The sequence below is a fragment of the Danio rerio genome, chromosome 17, assembly GCF_049306965.1.
Source record: "Danio rerio strain Tuebingen ecotype United States chromosome 17, GRCz12tu, whole genome shotgun sequence".
NCBI lineage: Eukaryota > Metazoa > Chordata > Actinopteri > Cypriniformes > Danionidae > Danio > Danio rerio.
This window is the reverse complement of record NC_133192.1, coordinates 7,294,545-7,311,616: the sequence shown is the minus strand read 5'-3', so window position 1 is coordinate 7,311,616 and position 17,072 is coordinate 7,294,545. Positions and strand designations below refer to the sequence as shown.

At 43.7% G+C, this 17,072-nt stretch overlaps 1 protein-coding gene across 7 annotated transcripts in view; it reads left to right on the top strand.

Moving 5' to 3' along the window:
- ptk2ba (protein tyrosine kinase 2 beta, a) overlaps nt 1-17,072 on the top strand; it is a 92,429-nt gene that overhangs the window by 26,617 nt on the left and 48,740 nt on the right. For all 7 annotated transcript variants that reach the window (XR_012393197.1, XM_005158577.6, XM_068214505.2 and 4 more), the window contains 2 exons: nt 13,875-13,949; nt 14,592-14,693. Coding sequence is in view for 6 of the 7 variants with exons in the window: in XM_005158577.6 (XP_005158634.1) it covers nt 13,875-13,949; nt 14,592-14,693 (177 nt within the window). In the remaining variant the exon portion in view is untranslated. The remainder of the gene's footprint in view (nt 1-13,874; nt 13,950-14,591; nt 14,694-17,072) is intronic.

The following is a 17,072-nucleotide window of genomic DNA, read 5'->3' as shown; positions in this document are numbered from 1 at the left end:
TGTGACTTCAATCCACCGGCATGTTTGTGTGTGTGTGTGTGTGTGTGTGTGTGTCTCTGGGTTACTGCGTCAGAGGGCGGGGCCTCAGGTTTGAAATCTCCCGGGTTTGCGCGTGCACGTGAATAACTTGGTTTCGTTCGTACGTCATGGCGAAACACCTAATGAATCGGTATCAAGGCGACTCGTTTGAAGCACTATGAGTCGACTCTTTTATAGATGAATCAACCGTTTTAAACACTGTATTCTTACAGATTTAAGCCTTAGCTGGATACTTCACTTCACTTAGAGCTGTGTTACACACTACATGGAGGGGAATTTTCAAAAACCCATAATATGGGCTCTTTAAGCTGCATGCAGGGCCGGAGTAGGACTCATTTTCAGCCCTGGAGTTTCAAGCCAGAGCGGCCCACCTCAGTTCACGACTGATTCCAATTCAGTGTCTAATGGCACTATCACGTCTTTTTCAAGAAAACAGCTGCTTTAGAAATTCAAATGTTCAACAGCCCTAACAGTATTTTATGTCTTAACAATAAAAATGAAAAAAAAAAAAACTTTTCAAGGGAGATTTGAACACGGGTCCGCGGCATTGTAAGGCAATGTGCTAACCACTGGACCACATTGGCGCTATTTTAGTGAGAGTAAAAAATAACTAATGACTTGCGACCCTTAAGACACAGCATTACTTTCTTTTGATGGCTCAATCTTTTTCTCCTATTTTTAGATTTCTGATCAAGTTATGTCAGATTTATTAATGTAGTGAATCATCTGATTTTCATTGAGCAGGTGTATTATTCATTTTATTTGAATTCTTATATTCACTAAGGTGCTGCTGTTTGGGGTCGATAGTTACATCATCATCATCGTTAAGGTTAGTTAACCTGCAGGCTGCATTTTTCTCACGGGGCTGCGAGAAAATAAATAAAAAGAGTGGCACTGCGGCAAAATAATGATTAAAAGGAGTAAAGCCATGGTCAAATAAATAAATAGAAGAAAAAAGTGCGACTGCTGAGAGTGCAAGCAGCTAGGGACACCGGCCCTCGCGGCCAATAAACAGCCCGGTTCACTGGGAATTCTCCCGGTCCTCCCGATTAGCCAATCCAGGCCTGGCTGCATGTATTTGGACGGTGGGAAAAAAACGGGGAACACGGTGGAAAGTTAATGTTTAGATTTCAAAGATAAATAAGTCATATATACATGCATCATTTATTTCAAAATTAATCAAAAAGAGTTTATATATGAATATGATGACATATAGCCTATTTATGAGGTCCAAGGAACATTTGCATGTTTCCAGGCACACAGTGCAGTGTTAACGTTCAAACTATTTATAATGTTTAAAGTGGCTGACAATAATCATTATTCATAATAATAGGATTTGCTCTGCCTCGTTTCTGAACTATGCAGAGCTCTAGCTTAATTAGGTCTACTATGCTACTGTATTTGAGTACTGGTCATTATGGAGGTACTTGGCTTTTTCTGAGGTGGTTCTTGGTGAAAAAAGTTTGAGAGCCACTGCTCTAGAGTATTTGCATGAAGCGATCTGACTGGCTGACATGTTTTAATGTTCATGTGAATCATTGATGCTGACATAGGAAAAATAGCATTTTAATTCATTTTAAAAATAATTCAGTGAACCTACCTGCATGTGTTAAAAAAAAAACCTTTTGATCTATGCAGCGCGACTAGTCAATGTAAAAAAAAAAAAACATCAGTATTAAAGTTGACCTGTCAACTAAACTCTATGAACCCCTAGTCAGGATTAGCATGAGAACCAAGTAAACGGATGAATACAGTGACCTTAAGATATATTTATCCATTCTGATCACGTTTACAAATTTGTGAATGTCACTGCATTAGATAACAATCCCAAAGCAAGTGTCTTTTGAAATGCTGTAAAAACTTGCTGCAAAAAAAGACCAAAAAGTGTTTGTCCTTATTTGTAGCTCTATATCAGTTTTTAAATCATTTGAAACTTTTCTTTTTTAAGAATGAGCTTGCATTATCTTCTTCTGAGACAACACATTGCTTGCACATTTAGTTATCAGATGCATGACAGTGTGATGTAAGTGTCCACTATAGATGCTTATCTGTAGATGTGCAGCAACTTCAGCTGCTTTAAATGCTTCATTAATGTCTTAAAGTGGACCAATTTGGGGCCCTTTTACAAGACGTATATGTGAAGTGAAGATATACACTCACAGACCACTTTATTAGATACACCCCACTAGTACCGGGTTAGACCCCTTTTTGCCTTCAGAACTGCCTAATCTTTTGTAGCATAGATTCAACTAGGTACTGGAAATATTCCTTAGAGATTTTGCTCCACATTGACATGAAAGCATCACGCAGTTGCAGCAGATTTGTCGGCTGAACATCCATGATGCCAATCTTATCCCATGTCCCAAAGGTTCTCTATTGGGTTGAGATCTGGTGAGTGTGGAGGCCATTTCAGTACAGTGGTTTTTTGAGTTACTGTTGCCTTTCTATCAGTTGGAACCAGTCTGGCCATTCTCCTCTGACCTCTGGCATCAACAAGTCATTTGAGCCCACAGAACTGCCACTCACTGGACATTTTCTCTTTGTCAGACCATTCTCTGTAAACCCTAGAGATGGTTGTGCGTGAAATTTCTGAAATACTTAGACCAAAGTCACTTAAATCCCCTTTCTTCCCCATTCTGATGCTCGATTTGAACTGCAGCAGATCCTCTCACATCAACACGTCTACATACCTAAATGAATTAAGTTGCTGCCATGCGATTGGCTGATTAGAAATTTGCATTAACGAGCAGTTGGACAGGCGTACCTAATAAGGTGGATATATAGGTCAAGATGTATACAGTAAAGCCTGAAATTGTTCATATTCCTGGCAAATTCTGACTTAAAGTTTTTGTTCACATATAAATAAAACCTGAGAATTTTTTTAACAATGATGCCTCTTGTACAACAAATTGCTGGTTAAATAAATATGAATAATTTTGGACTTGCATTTACATTTAGTCATTTAGCAGACACTTTTGTCCAAAGCGAATTATTATTAAGGAGGCATTCAGCAATTTAACAAGAAGAGGCAATGCACACAAGAAGAAATAATTATACAAAGGAACTGTCTTAGAATTAGGTGCTAGTATAAAGGGGGGTGTTTATATATATATATATATATATATATATATATATATATATATATATATATATATATATATATATATATATATATAKAGAGAGAGAGAGAGAGAGAGAGAGAGAGAGAGAGAGAGAGAGAGAAAAGAGAGAGAGAGAGAGAGAGAGAGAAGTGTGAAGGGTGTCTCTTTAGGTGGTTTTTCAAGTCCAGTCACCTGTGTGAAACACACTTTATAAATGAGTAGTGTATTTAATTTTTTATTTTTTTTTTGCAAGTGTCAGCTAACAGCTGTATAAAAGTAAATATAAGTCTCTGTTGCCCCACTGATCATTCATTACACTGATGCTTTTTTATGTTTAGATGCAAATGTTGTTTCTGTGTGCCTATTTAAATGCAAATGAGTTTCTACTCTCCTCCCCCTTTTTAGAAGAGGGCGGAGCCTTTACAGCTTGTTCATAAGATTCTCCTGCAACAACAAACAAAACATCTGCATGTGTTTTAAAGGAGACCCATTATGACCCCTTTTTACATGATGTAAAATAAGTATCTGATGTCCCTAGAGTATGCATGTGAAGTTTCAGCTCAAAATACCTCACAGATAATGTTTTACAACTCTTTGAAACTCACCCTTTTAGGCTTTGATCGTAATTGTGGCGTTTTGGTGACTGTAACTTTAAATTCAAAAGAGATTGTGTTTTTTTCAGAAGAGGGTGGAGCTACAGATGCCTGTGTGTCAGCATAGTGGCAGATTCAAAAACAAGACCCGTAGTCATGAGGGAGAGATGATCACTTTCGGGGCTTTCACCCTGATGACATGTACAAAGAGAGAATGTCAATCAGAGTGTTTCTACAGACTGTTTTTTTTTTTTTTTTAAGTCTGATTATAAACAAATTTACTTCATATTTTTTTACCATAAGAGGCTGGTTATATTCACACACTGCTGCCGCACAACTGTTTAAACTTTTTATAAAACTGATTTTTGCATAATAGGTCCCCTATAAAGTCTTGTCCGTTTAAATTTCTAGAATTTTCTGATTGTGGAAGATAGAAAGTAGGCTGTAAATGGTTGCATGGTATTAAACTCCATATTCTTGGAGGCTGTCAAATACAGTTTATGTCAAAAACACTTTAAAAGTGAATATAATATTGGTTATGTCCAGGCCAGAAAACTTTGAAAATTTTTGCAGATTGAGCCTGTCATGTAAGGGTAATAAATTATATCATTCATTCATTCATTCATTCATTCATTCATTCATTCATTCATTCATTCATTCATTCATTCATTCATTTATTAGTTTTTTTTCAGCTTCTTCAGTCCCTTTATTTATCAGAGGTATCACAGCAGAATAAACCGCTAACTGTTGCCTTTCCAGCCGCAACCCAGCACTATAAAACACCCATGTACTCTCACAGCTTATTCAATCCACATATAGCACATGTATTTGGACTTTGAGGGAACACACTAACATAGGGAGAACATGCAAACTCCTGATCCACTGATCCAGCTGGAACTTATATATATATATATGTGTGTGTGTGTGTGTGTTTGTGTGTGTGTGTGTGTGTATGTGTATGTATGTATATATGTATATATAGTTGAAGTTAGAATTATTAGCCCCCTATTTATTTTTTTCCCCAATTACTGTTTAACGGAGATGAGATTTTTTCAACACATTTCTAAACACAATATTTTTAATAACTACGTCACACCGATTAGGTACTTGCGTGTAATCCAGCGTGGAGACTGGATGTGACCTGCGAGTGCATCATGACGTCTCTTAGTGTGCAGCATTAATTCATGAGACACTTAATATGCATGATAGCTTCGAAGATAACTTTTACCTTACAGTATTCAGACGGCAGAGGGATGCCACATTGTGTTGCCAAAATAAGTGGGAGAAGAAGAATTAATTGTAAACACCGGTTCCCCTTCGGGGGGAACTTCAGCACTATAAGTGGATTTGATTGTAAAATCCACGCATTGGGAGGTTCGGTTCAGAAGCTACTCGTCTGAAAGAGTATTGAACGGGCCAATTAAGAATGAATTGGCAGCGCAAGCCTGCGCAGGTGAGCGGCATAAGCAATCAACTGAGTATATAAGCTCACCTGGCGCAGCAGACGCTATCCTTTTCGCTTCAGAGACTTTCTGATCGAGTCGATGAGGGTTCCTCCTGCTGTGACCAGCGATTCTGAGCGAACGAGAGCATTCTCCCGGTCCAGAGTGTGTACACGCAGTGGCAGACGGTCGAGCTGGGTTTCTCCCTTGCCTGGCGTTCTTTGGGTCCGGTCCTCCAGAGCGGTGCGTATAAAGTTGCAAACTTCACAGAAAGAGCAACACAGTCGTGCAGCACGTCCTTATCAGGACGGCGCTCCGACTGTGCGTTTCTGGATGCGGTGGTTTCCTGTCCTCGGATGATGGGCGCGGGCACTGTGTTACATGTCTGGAGGTCCAGCATGTTAATGCGCTGCTCGCGGGCAGCTCATGTCGTCATTGCGATGCCATGACTGTTGCGCAAGATCGCGGTTAGCCTTTGCAAAAAGGCGAACCACCCCAGTTGTCCCCTGCTCTGCAGCGGGCACTCGGGCAGATCTGAGGGTTTCAGCGAGAGATAATCCGTCGCCCACGGGCCCGCGGACCTCCCGCTCCTCTAAGCGCTCCATCCAAGCTTCGGGCGGGGGAAGCGATCCGTCTAACAGATGGTAGCCCTTACGCCCGATGACACCGGAGACCAGATGTCCACCGCGGCATCGGAGGGTGGGCTTTCATTGTCCGATGATGATCCAGACCCGCTCGCCCCCTTCGGGCTGGTGAGCGCTGTCACTACGGATCCTGAAACGGACATGTTAGCCGTGCTTTCCCGGGCTGCTTCGGCCGTGGGTTGGAGATGGTTTATCCCCCAGCTCCGCGGCCGGACCGACTAGAGGGGCGTTCCCTTCTTCCCGGAGGTGCACAGTAGGCTCACGCGGTCTTGTAAAGCACTTTTTTCTGCTCGTGCTGCGTGTTCCTCCACCCTAACCACTCTTGACGGTGAAACAGCCAGGGGGTATGTGGCAATTCCTCAGGTTGAGTGCGCGATGGCGGTAAATCCGCGCGGCGCCTCTTCTTGGCGGGTTCGCCTCGTCTCCCATCCAAAGCCTGTAAGTTATCTACCTCCCTCGGAGCTAGAGCTTACATAGCTGCGGGCCAGGCTGCTTCCGCCTTGCATGCGATAGCCACCTACCAGCGCTACCAAGCGCAGGCGCTGGCCGAGCTGCACGAGGGTGGGTCCAACCCAGGCTTATGAGCTTCGCACCGCCGCCGACTTAGCTCTTCGGACTACTGAGTCCGCTGCGTGTGCGTTGGGGAGGACGATGTCCACATTAGTGGTCCAGGAGCGCCACCCCTGGCTGATATGCGCAAAGTCGACAAAGTCCGCTTTCTTGACTTCCCCATATCCCCAGCCAGGTTCGGCGACACTGTCTGTGAATTCACCCAGGAATTCAAGGCGGTGAGAGAGCAGTTGGTGGGTGATGTCTTATCGGTGGTCCGTAGCCCGCTCCGCCCGCCGTGCCATTCATACCTGCTCCTCGCCGAAGGCGCCCGCCTACGAGAGCTGCTCCGCCCCCGCACACGCCTCCGGCGAAGCGAGCGCGTCGGGCACCTCGGAAGCAGGCAGCCCCCCTGCCCAGAACGCCGCTAAGTCCGGCAACGGACCGCGAAGCGCCCCTGGGACAGGCCATCTGGAGAAGAGGGAACTTGCTCTTTCCCCGCTGGAGGGCGGGGCCCCATTTCCAACGGCACTTTTTACTGCCATGAAAACATTATGAAAGGGCACTTTTCACTTCCCCAGATGTGACAGCCTGAAATCTGCCAGTCTGGGACGCTATGCTTTCTAGCTTGCAGATTCGGTGCGTTTCGCCAGTGGCTCACGAGCGCTGGGAGGACGGTCTCCTTTCTCCCACCCCTCGAGCCTCCCCTCCAGAGCTCGGGTTTGGAGTGAGAGCAAATATCTCACCTCCAGCTTTTCCGTGGGACCCGCGAGCTTCCCGGATCAGCACACCCACTCCGCGCTGCCCCACTGCTGGTACGTCAGCGATTGTAGCGATGAGTCCATTAGCGAGAGCTCTGCCTGCCTGGTTAGCGCGGGCCAGCTCTTCGCGGTGGCTCATACGCACAATCAGACTCGGCTATGCGATTCAGTTCGCGAAACGGCCCCCCAAGTCACGGGTGTGTATTCACCAGGGTCAGCCCCCTGTCCGCCCCTGTCTTGCGAGAGGAGATTGCTGTCCTCCTGGCGAAGGATGCAATCGAGCCGCTCCCTCCAGCCGAGATGGAGATCGGGGTTTACAGCCCACGCTTCATCGTGCCCAAAAAGAGCGGTGGGTCACGGCCAATCCTAGATCTGCACGTTTTGAACCGCTGCCTGCACAAGCTGCCGTTCAGAATGCTCACGCAGAAGCGCATCCTCAGGTGCGTTCGTCCTCTGGGTTGGTCTGCAGCTTTAGACCTGATGGACGCGTATTTCCATGTCTCCACTCTTCCTCGCCACCGACAGTTTCTGCGGTTTGCGTTTGAAGGTCGAGCTTGGCAATACAAAGCCCTCCCCTTCGTCCTCACCAAGCCCGCGGAGGGTGCCTCAGCGCCCCTTCGGCTCGCGGGCATCTGCATACTCAATTTCTTTACGACTGGCTGAATTTTGCCCTCTCTTTTGATTATGCACAGAGTTGATTATGCACAGAGACAAAGTGCTCTGGCACTTCCACCTGTGGGGGTTTCAGGTCAACCGAGAAAAGAGCAAACTCGCCCCCGTGCAGAGGATCTCTTCTCTCGGGCTGGAGCTGGACTCGGTCACCATGGCAGCGCGCCTCTCCGGAGAGCGCGCTCAGCTGATGCTGTACTGTCTGAGAGAGCTCGACAGTAAAATAGTGATCCCACTGAAACTATTTCAGAGGCTCCTGGGGCATATGGCATCCGCAGCCGCTTCATGCCGCTCGGATTATTCTATATGAGACCACTTCAGCACTGGCTTCACGATCGAGTCCCCAGACGCGCATGGCACGCGCGCGCACACCGAGTCTCTGTTACTGCGCTGTGTCGCCGCGCCCTCAGCCCTTGGAGCGACCCCTCGTTCCTACAGGCCTGGGTGTCTCTAGAACAGGCGTCCAGTCTTGTTGTCGTTTCAGCAGACGCTTCCAACACGGGCTGGGGGGCTGTGCGTTGCGGGCATGCGGCTGCGGACCTGTGGAAAGGTACCCAGTTGCATTGGCATATCGCCTGGAGCTGTTGGCAGTGTTCCCCGCTCTCCACCGTTTTTTTCCGGTGTTGGAGCGGCAACACGTGCTGGTCAGGACGGACAGTACGGCGGCGGTGGCGTATATCAGCCGTATAGGGGGTATGCGCTCTCGCCGCATGTCTCAGCTCGCCCGCCGTCTGCTCCTCTTGAGTCATCCGCGGCTGAAATCGCTGCACGCCATTCATATTCAGGCAAGCTCAACCGTGCAGCCGATGCGCTCTCACGGCAGCCTTGCGTCCTGGAGAATGGAGACTCCACCCCGAGTCTGTTCAGCTGATATGGGCGCGATTCGGGGAAGCCCAGATCGATCTGTTGCTTCCCCCGAGATCGCTCATTGCCAGTTGTTCTTTCCCTGACCGAGTGCTCTCGGCACGGATGCACTGGCTTACAGCTGGCCTCGGGGCACGCGCAATACGCGTTTCCCCCAGTGAGCCTGCTCGCTAAGTTACTGTGCATGGTCAGGGAGGACGAGGAACAGGTTGCTGGTTGCGCCCCTCTGGCTCAACCGGACCTGGATGTCAGAGCTCTCCCTCGCGATAGCCCTCCCCTGGCAGTCCCTTCGAGAGAGCACCTACTCTCTCAGGGACAGGGCACCACCTGGCACCCTCGCCGATCTTTGAAGAGATTTTTAGACGCGAGGAAGACTTAGGTAACCTCCGATTGCGGTGGCTAATACCGTCACTCGGGCTAGAGCCCCCTCCCCGAGCGCGCCTATGCCCTGACGTGAAGTCTATTCACTGAATGGTGTGTCTCTCGCTGAGAAGACCCCCGTAATTTGCCAGATCAGCGTTGTGCTTTCTTTACGCCGAGAGAAGTTGGAGAGCAGGCTGTCGCCCTCCACACTCAAGGTTACGTGGCTGCCATCTCCGCTCTCATAACGCGGTGGCTGGCAGCACCGTGGGAACGCATAACCTCATCATCCGGTTCCTCAGGGGCGTTAAGCGAATTAATCCACCCCGCCCCCTCTCATGCCCTCTTAGGATCTCGCCCTCGCTACACAAGCCGCGTCAGATCCCTTCGATCCTCGACTCAGTATATTTCTGTCCCTGAAGACAGCTCTGCTGGTCGCTTTGATATCGATTAGAGGGTCGGGGACCCGGAGGCATTTTTCGGTCAGTGACTCGTGCCTGTAATTGGGCTGGCTTCTCTCACGTATGAGACCCCGCCCGCGATATGTGCCCAAGGTTCCTACCACTCCGTTTTAATACGAGGTAGTGAGCCTGCAAGCGCTGCCCTCGGAGGAGGCAGACCCAGCCCTTATTTATTGTCCAGTTCGCGTTTTGCGTATTATCCGGACCGCACTCAGAGTTTAGATTATCTGAGCAGCTCTTCGTCTGTTATAGCGGTCGGCAGCAGGGAAGTGCCGTACCGAAATAAGTTCCCACTAGATTGTGGATGCCTTTCTTTCACTATCAGAGCCGAGATGAGCCGCGTCCCCCGAGAGCGCGTGCGCACTCCACTCGGAGCTTCGCATCCTCTCGAGCGCGCGCACGCGGCGCCCCTCTAACAGACATCTGTAGAGCTGCGGGCTGGGTGACACCCAACACATTTGCAAGGTTTTACAATCTGCGAGTGGAGCCGGTTTCCTCAAGGGTATTAGGTAACCCTTGGTGATTGAGGAAACAATTCGGTAGGGTGTTGAAACACGCTTGCTGCGCCATTTTCCCTAACACGGAGATACGTGCGCCTTTTTATCTGTCAGTAAAGTTCCCCATCAGGTGAGCCCTGCAGATTCCTCCGTGGCCCCCAGCACTGACTCAGCGGAGAAGTCACTTGCTGGCCCACTACGTTGTAGGTTTGCCCGCTGGTCAGCCCGCGTTTTGGGTAAAGGTGCCTGCTATGCGTGGTCCCCACTAGGCGATCCCATATGCTTATTCAGCCACGGTTAAGTCCCCCCCCCCTGGGCGGACCCGTGTCTTCCCTCCCCGCTAACCACTCTTTTGCTATGCGTACTCCCCCTTTTTAGGGCTAGTCCATATGTAAATTCTGCCATCTATCCCCCCTTGGGTAACGGATGGCCTCCGCAGCGTCCTCCCTATCGGGATTGCACGCTTCCCAACGTACTGTCGTATTTTCCTAGAATTATCTAGATGCTCACGACTTCCCAAAAAATATATATAAATCCGTAAAACTTCGGTTGAAGTAGGATAAATTAGGGCCAGGGACACGTTGGAGGACCGCGCCCCCCATGATGTGGGTGCGTCACGCTTGCTTGACTATCTCCTCATCGGGGGTGTTGGTAAGGTGCAGTCATTATGGCGCTTTCAATGGGCTCCCAATGCGTGGATTTTACAATCAAATCCACTTATAGTGCTGAAGTTCCCCCCGAAGGGGAACGTTCGAGGTTACTAAAGTAACCCTTCGTTCCCCGAGGAGGGGAACGGAAGCACTATACTCCGTCGCCATAATGACTGTCCCTTAGCTGTTGAAAGTCTCTTCAGCTTAAAAAGGATAGCGTCTGCTGCGCCAGGTGAGCTTATATACTCAGTTGATTGCTTATGCCGCTCACCTGCGCAGGCTTGCGCTGCCAATTCATTCTTAATTGGCCCGTTCAATACTCTTTCAGACGAGTAGCTTCTGAACCGAACCTCCCAATGCGTGGATTTTACAATCAAATCCACTTATAGTGCTTCCGTTCCCCTCCTCGGGGAACGAAGGGTTACTTTAGTAACCTCGAACGTTCTCAGTGTTGCTTTTAAAATTTGCTGCAAGGAAGGTTTTGTTTTCATTTTCTGCTATGAGAGTGCAGCTTTGCTCATGTGTGGATTACAGTGCACGCGATGCACAACAGAAATACGTGTCTAAGGAACATTGTTTACCCGAGAGCTTTTCTCATCTGGAAATGGTGAAATCCGTATTTGCCTCTCGTCTCCTTTTAATAAATAAGCTCCAGTTGGTCCTGTCTCTACAGATTTGGTAAGTGAGTGATCAGTGGTCTTTGTTTGTTTATTCGGAGGCAAAGTTAGTTTGTATCGCCAGCAGTACTCCTTCAGTGTTTAAAGACGGACCTTAGTCAAATGATTTCTAAGTTACTAAAGTTTACAGTTTGTTAATATCACAATATTAATACAATATTATGGACTGCAAGATCCGCTGTAAATGCTGCTCTCCGAGCGTAAACATGTTAGCACCACAATCAAACTATTACAGTCGTGTAGGATTTTCACCGCATTTTGTGACAGGAATAAAACATGTGGCTTTCTGATGCTACCTACCGAGTCCATCTAAGTTACTGGAGGGTTTTTTTCTTTCATTCGCCATGCGGTATCAAACATTCCATTAAAAATACACGCTTTCAGCAATTCCTCGAATCAAATATCTCATTTGTCACTAGGGGCATGAATGAAATTCCTGAATGTAAGAGCCAAACTGCAGTTAAAGTCCACCATTTAATAATTTGTCAAATAATTTGATTACTGATGTCCATGTAAACACAGTCACTGGGCTCTATTTTGACGGTCCATGCGCAGAGCGCAAAGCGCAGGGCGCAAACGCTTTCAGGACGTGTCAGAACACATTTTTGCTAATTTAAGGACGGGAAAATCCGCTTTTCGCCGTGGCGCATGGTCTAAAAGGGTTGAGTTTATTTTCTCTTTCTCTTTCTCTTTATTTTCTTAAAGAGTTATAGGTGTGTTTTGAGAATAAACCAATCAGAGTCTCATCTTCCATTCCCTTTAAGAGCCAGCTGTGTCGCGCCAAGAGCGCATTCGCTATTTACAGGACGCAAAGTAAGTCTAAGTGGAAAAACTGAGCAATTCACAAGCAAACAGTTGACAGTTTTTTTTGTTAACAGAAAACTGTTAAACAGAGCCTCTACTGCATGAGAATGAGAGATAATGGATCACTTTCACATTCGCTCTTGGATAGGGAAACCTTTACGCACAGACATCAATTAGTCTATAAATAATTAATTGTGTTTGTTAAGCGCAAATATTCGTTTCAAAACTATTTCTAAATTCAGTTCTAATTTCCAGCAAACGAATAAATAAATAATAATAACGAAGTGTGTTCAAAAACCTGAGTTATATCCTAAAACACATGCTGTGCCCCTTATGGTCTAAAACCTGACAGGTGGGCAAATCTACAAATTAATGAAACAAATATAAATATGGATATAATAAATAATACTGCTAATAATAATAACATTATACAAAAGCAAATTGTTATAAATGAACTGGAAAAGCCTCCCGAGATGAAGAAGGCATAAAAGCAGTGGTTTTTCATATTTATGTAGGCTAGAAAATAATATGTTTTGTAATATTTTAATCCTTTATATTTATATTCTATATCTATTCTTATTATATCCTATATATATCCTTAATATTTACATTTTTTCATATGTAAAGATATTTGCCTATTGCTCTCTTGTGCGTATTAAGCAGTGTGTAAGCGAGGCGCAACTCTGCGCTGGAGTTTAGACCGGGTTTGTTTTGGTCTAATGAGAAATCTGTTATAGTTTCTCAAAATAGCAACGCGCCAGCAGTGCGCCTCAGAACGCCTTCCTTTTTAGACCAGAACGCCTATGGGCGCACATATGAGCGCTAATGCATTTGCTATTTAAACAGCGTAGCCTCAAAACGACTCTTGCGCCAAGCTGAAACTAGCAAAAGACTATTGCGCCGCGCCTTGTGCCACATTGCACCGGGTGTATGATAGGGCCCACTGTCTTTCTCATCTGCGTCTGTGTTTGTTTTGCCTCTGTGAAAATCAGCGCGTGCCCAAACGGACACTACCATTTTTATGCAAATTTTTATGCACCTTGCCTCTTTCCCTCCTCCAACACCCCCCCTAAACAGAGCTGGACACGCCCACTTTTCTGATTTTTTCCAAGGTAGAGGTGGGAAAACACCCTGCTGAAACAAGGGGCTTTCATGGCCCTTTAAAGCTGACTGGAGCTAACATCGATGCTTAACACACAATGTTAAAATCACGAAAAAAAAGTACTCGAGGGTGTCTTGAACCTTTAAATTGGTTTTAAAAAATTTAAAAACTGCTTTAATTTTAGCCGAAATAAAATAAATAAGACTTTCTCCAGAAGAAAAAATATTATTGGAAATAATGTGAAAGATTCCTTGCTCTGTTAAACATCATTTGGGAAATATTTGAAAAATTAAATAAATCACAGAAGGGCGAATCATTCTGACTTACACTGTATATCAGTATATTAGATCCATAAAAACAGCTGCAACAAACAAACTACTAACTCAACTAAAGCAGGCTTCACTCCATTAGTCGGAAATTATTCAAATTGAGGATTTTTGTTTGGTGTTTTTTCCTGGAAGAAAATGAGAAAAGGCATTTGAGTTTGTCCAGAAACATTGTTTGAATATCTTGAGATGAACTTCGCTGCAGTTACTATGTGCTTTATAACTTAGCAGATCATTTTCCATGCTCAATCTGCAACACACACACACACTAAAAGAAAGCACTGCTTTAATGCAACCACATAATCTAACATTTTTATATTGATCATTATTTACAGCAAGGATGGAGCGTCTCTGTCGATCTTGTCATTGGACCCAAAGGTATCCGTCAACGCACTGATAAAATCTCTGTGGTAAGAAAAACATACCACCAGACAGCCTTTACTCTAAAAAAAAAAAAAAAAAAACACCTCACATATGAACATGTTAATAACCACTTCTGTTTGTCAAGTGACCACAGTGGAAACATTTAGCATCTTTCCTGCCTAAGCAGCCGATTTTGTGATATGTAGTGTTGCGTTATATAATGTTTAACATGTTTAGTTTCAGTTTTCGATCATGCATTAGCATTATTTAATTGTAAATTAGATGGCATTTGTCTTTATTCATATTTAGTATAATGCATTGATTAATGTTTTAATTTGTATATTTTTTTTAAATGTTAGTTTTAATGTCTTTGGCGTCATTTAGATCATTTTAATTAATATTTATATGTATTTAATACTTTATTTTAAAATGTTTTTGTCTGTCTTTTTTTGTTATTTTTTTAACAGTGCACACCATTTATAAAAAAATTTATTTCAACGTTACTGTAACTTTTTTACCTCAGGTAAAATTAAATAAAAATTAGTATGTTACATTTTAAAGTACTTGAATATATTGTGTAATTGTTTTATTTCAGTAAAAGTTTGAAAATTAACTATTTTATTCATTTATTTATTTATTCATTTTAACTAAATATTGAATTAATGCTGGTCTTTTTGTTTCCTCATTAGCCGGTATCTCTTGCCACATTTTCACAAATTCGAAGTATTAAATGCACACATCAGAACGATGGAAAGGCACTGTTACATATCAATATAGAAGGAGCTAAACAGGTAAATGCATCTGTCTTTAACTTGTTTTAGATTTGCGGGTCAGTTTCAGGCTGTTTCTCTTTGTATTCTTTAAACTGGTATTACATACGACAAATGTATAATTTACAGTAACCTGAATCCATTGATAATGTTCAAGGCTAAATGCCTGAATGTGATAGGGAACATTTGATTGTAAAACTATTTCTTTTGAAATTTTTTGTTAAACTTTTTAAGGCAAAAGATTTGACAATTTCAAAATTGACACTGACAGAGTTAACAACGACAGAGTTGACAAATAACAGAATTGACAAAAATAGTTGACAAATAGCAGAGTTGACAACGACAGTTGACAAATAGCAGAATTGACAATGACAGAGTTGACAATGACAGAATTGACAATGACAGAGTTGACAATGACAGAGTTGACAATGACAGAATTGACAATGACAGAGTTGACAATGACAGAGTTGACAATGACAGAATTGACAATGACAGAGTTGACAATGACAGAGTTGACAATGACAGAATTGACAATGACAGAGTTGACAAATAACAGAATTGACAAATAACAGAATTGACAAATAACAGAATTGACAACGACAAAGTGGACAACAACAGAGTTGACCAACAGAGTTTACAAACAACAGAGTGGACGACGGCAGAATTGACAAAAAATAGAGTTGACAAAAAAGAATTAACAACAGCTGTCATTGTCCAGTCTGTCGTTGTCAACTCTGTTATTTGTCAACTTTGTTATTTGTTAACTCTGTTATTTGTCAACTCTGTCATTGTCCACTCTGTCATTGTCCAGTCTGTCGTTGTCAACTCTGTTATTTGTCAACTCTGTCATTGTCAACTCTGTCATTGTCCAGTCTGTCGTTGTCAACTCTGTTATTTGTCAACTTTGTTATTTGTCAACTCTGTAATTTGTCAACTCTGTTATTTGTCAACTCTGTCGTTGTCAACTCTGTTATTCGTCAACTCTGTTATTTGTCAACTCTGTAATTTGTCAACTCTGTTATTTGTCCACTCTGTCGTTGTCAACTCTGTTATTCGTCAACTCTGTTATTTGTCAACTCTGTTGTTGTCAACTCTGTTATTTGTCAACTCTGTCATTGTCCATTCTGTCGTTGTCTACTCTGTTATTTGTCAACTTTATTGTTGTCAACTCTGTTGTTGTCAACTGTCATTGTCCACTCTGTCGTTGTTAACTCTGTTATTTTTCAACACTGTTATTTGTCAACTCTGTTATTTGTCAACTCTGTCATTGTCCACTCTGTCATTGTCCAGTCTGTCGTTGTCAACACTGTTATTTGTCAACTCTGTCATTGTCCACTCTGTCATTGTCCAGTCTGTCGTTGTCAACTCTGATATTTTTTAACTCTGCTATTTGTCAACTCTATTATTTGTCAGCTCCGCTGTATTTTTCAACTCTGTCATTGTCCACTCTGGCATTGTCCAGTCTGTAGTTGTCAACACTGTTATTTGTCAACTCTGTCAATGTTCACTCTGCCTTTTACAACTCTGATATTTTTTAACTCTGTTATTTGTCAACTCTATTATTTGTTAACTCTGCTATTTGTCAACTCTATTATTTGTCAGCTCCGCTGTATTTTTCAACTCTGTCATTGTCCAGTCTATCGTTGTCAACTCTGTTATTTGTCAACTCTGTCATTGTCCAGTCTGTCGTTGTCAACTCTGTTATTTGTCAACTCTGTCATTGTCCAGTCTGTCGTTGTTAACTCTGTTATTTTTCAACTCTGTTATTTGTCAACTCTGTTGTTGTCAACTCTGTTATTTGTCAACTCTGTCATTGTCCAGTCTGGACAATAACAGAGTTGACAACGACAGACTGGACAATGACAGAGTTGACAAATAACAGAGTTGACAACAACAGACTGGACAATGACAGAGTGGACAATGACAGAGTTGACAAATAACAGAGTTGACAACAACAGAGTTGACAAATAACAGAGTTGAAAAATAACAGAGTTAACAACGACAGACTGGACAATGACAGAGTTGACAAATAACAGAGTTGACAACGACAGACTGGACAATGACAGAGTTGACAAATAACAGAGTTGACAACGACAGACTGGACAATGACAGACTGGACAATGACAGAGTGGACAATGACAGAGTTGACAAATAGCAGAGTTAACAAATAATAGAGTTGACAAATAACAGAGTTAAAAAATAACAGAGTTGAAAAATAACAGAGTTAACAACGACAGACTGGACAATGACAGAGTTGACAAATAATAGAGTTGACAAATAACAGAGTTAACAACGACAGACTGGACAATGACAGAGTTGACAAATAACAGAGTTGAAAAATAACAGAGTTGACAAATAACAGAGTTGAAAAATAACAGAGTTGACAAATAACAGAGTTAA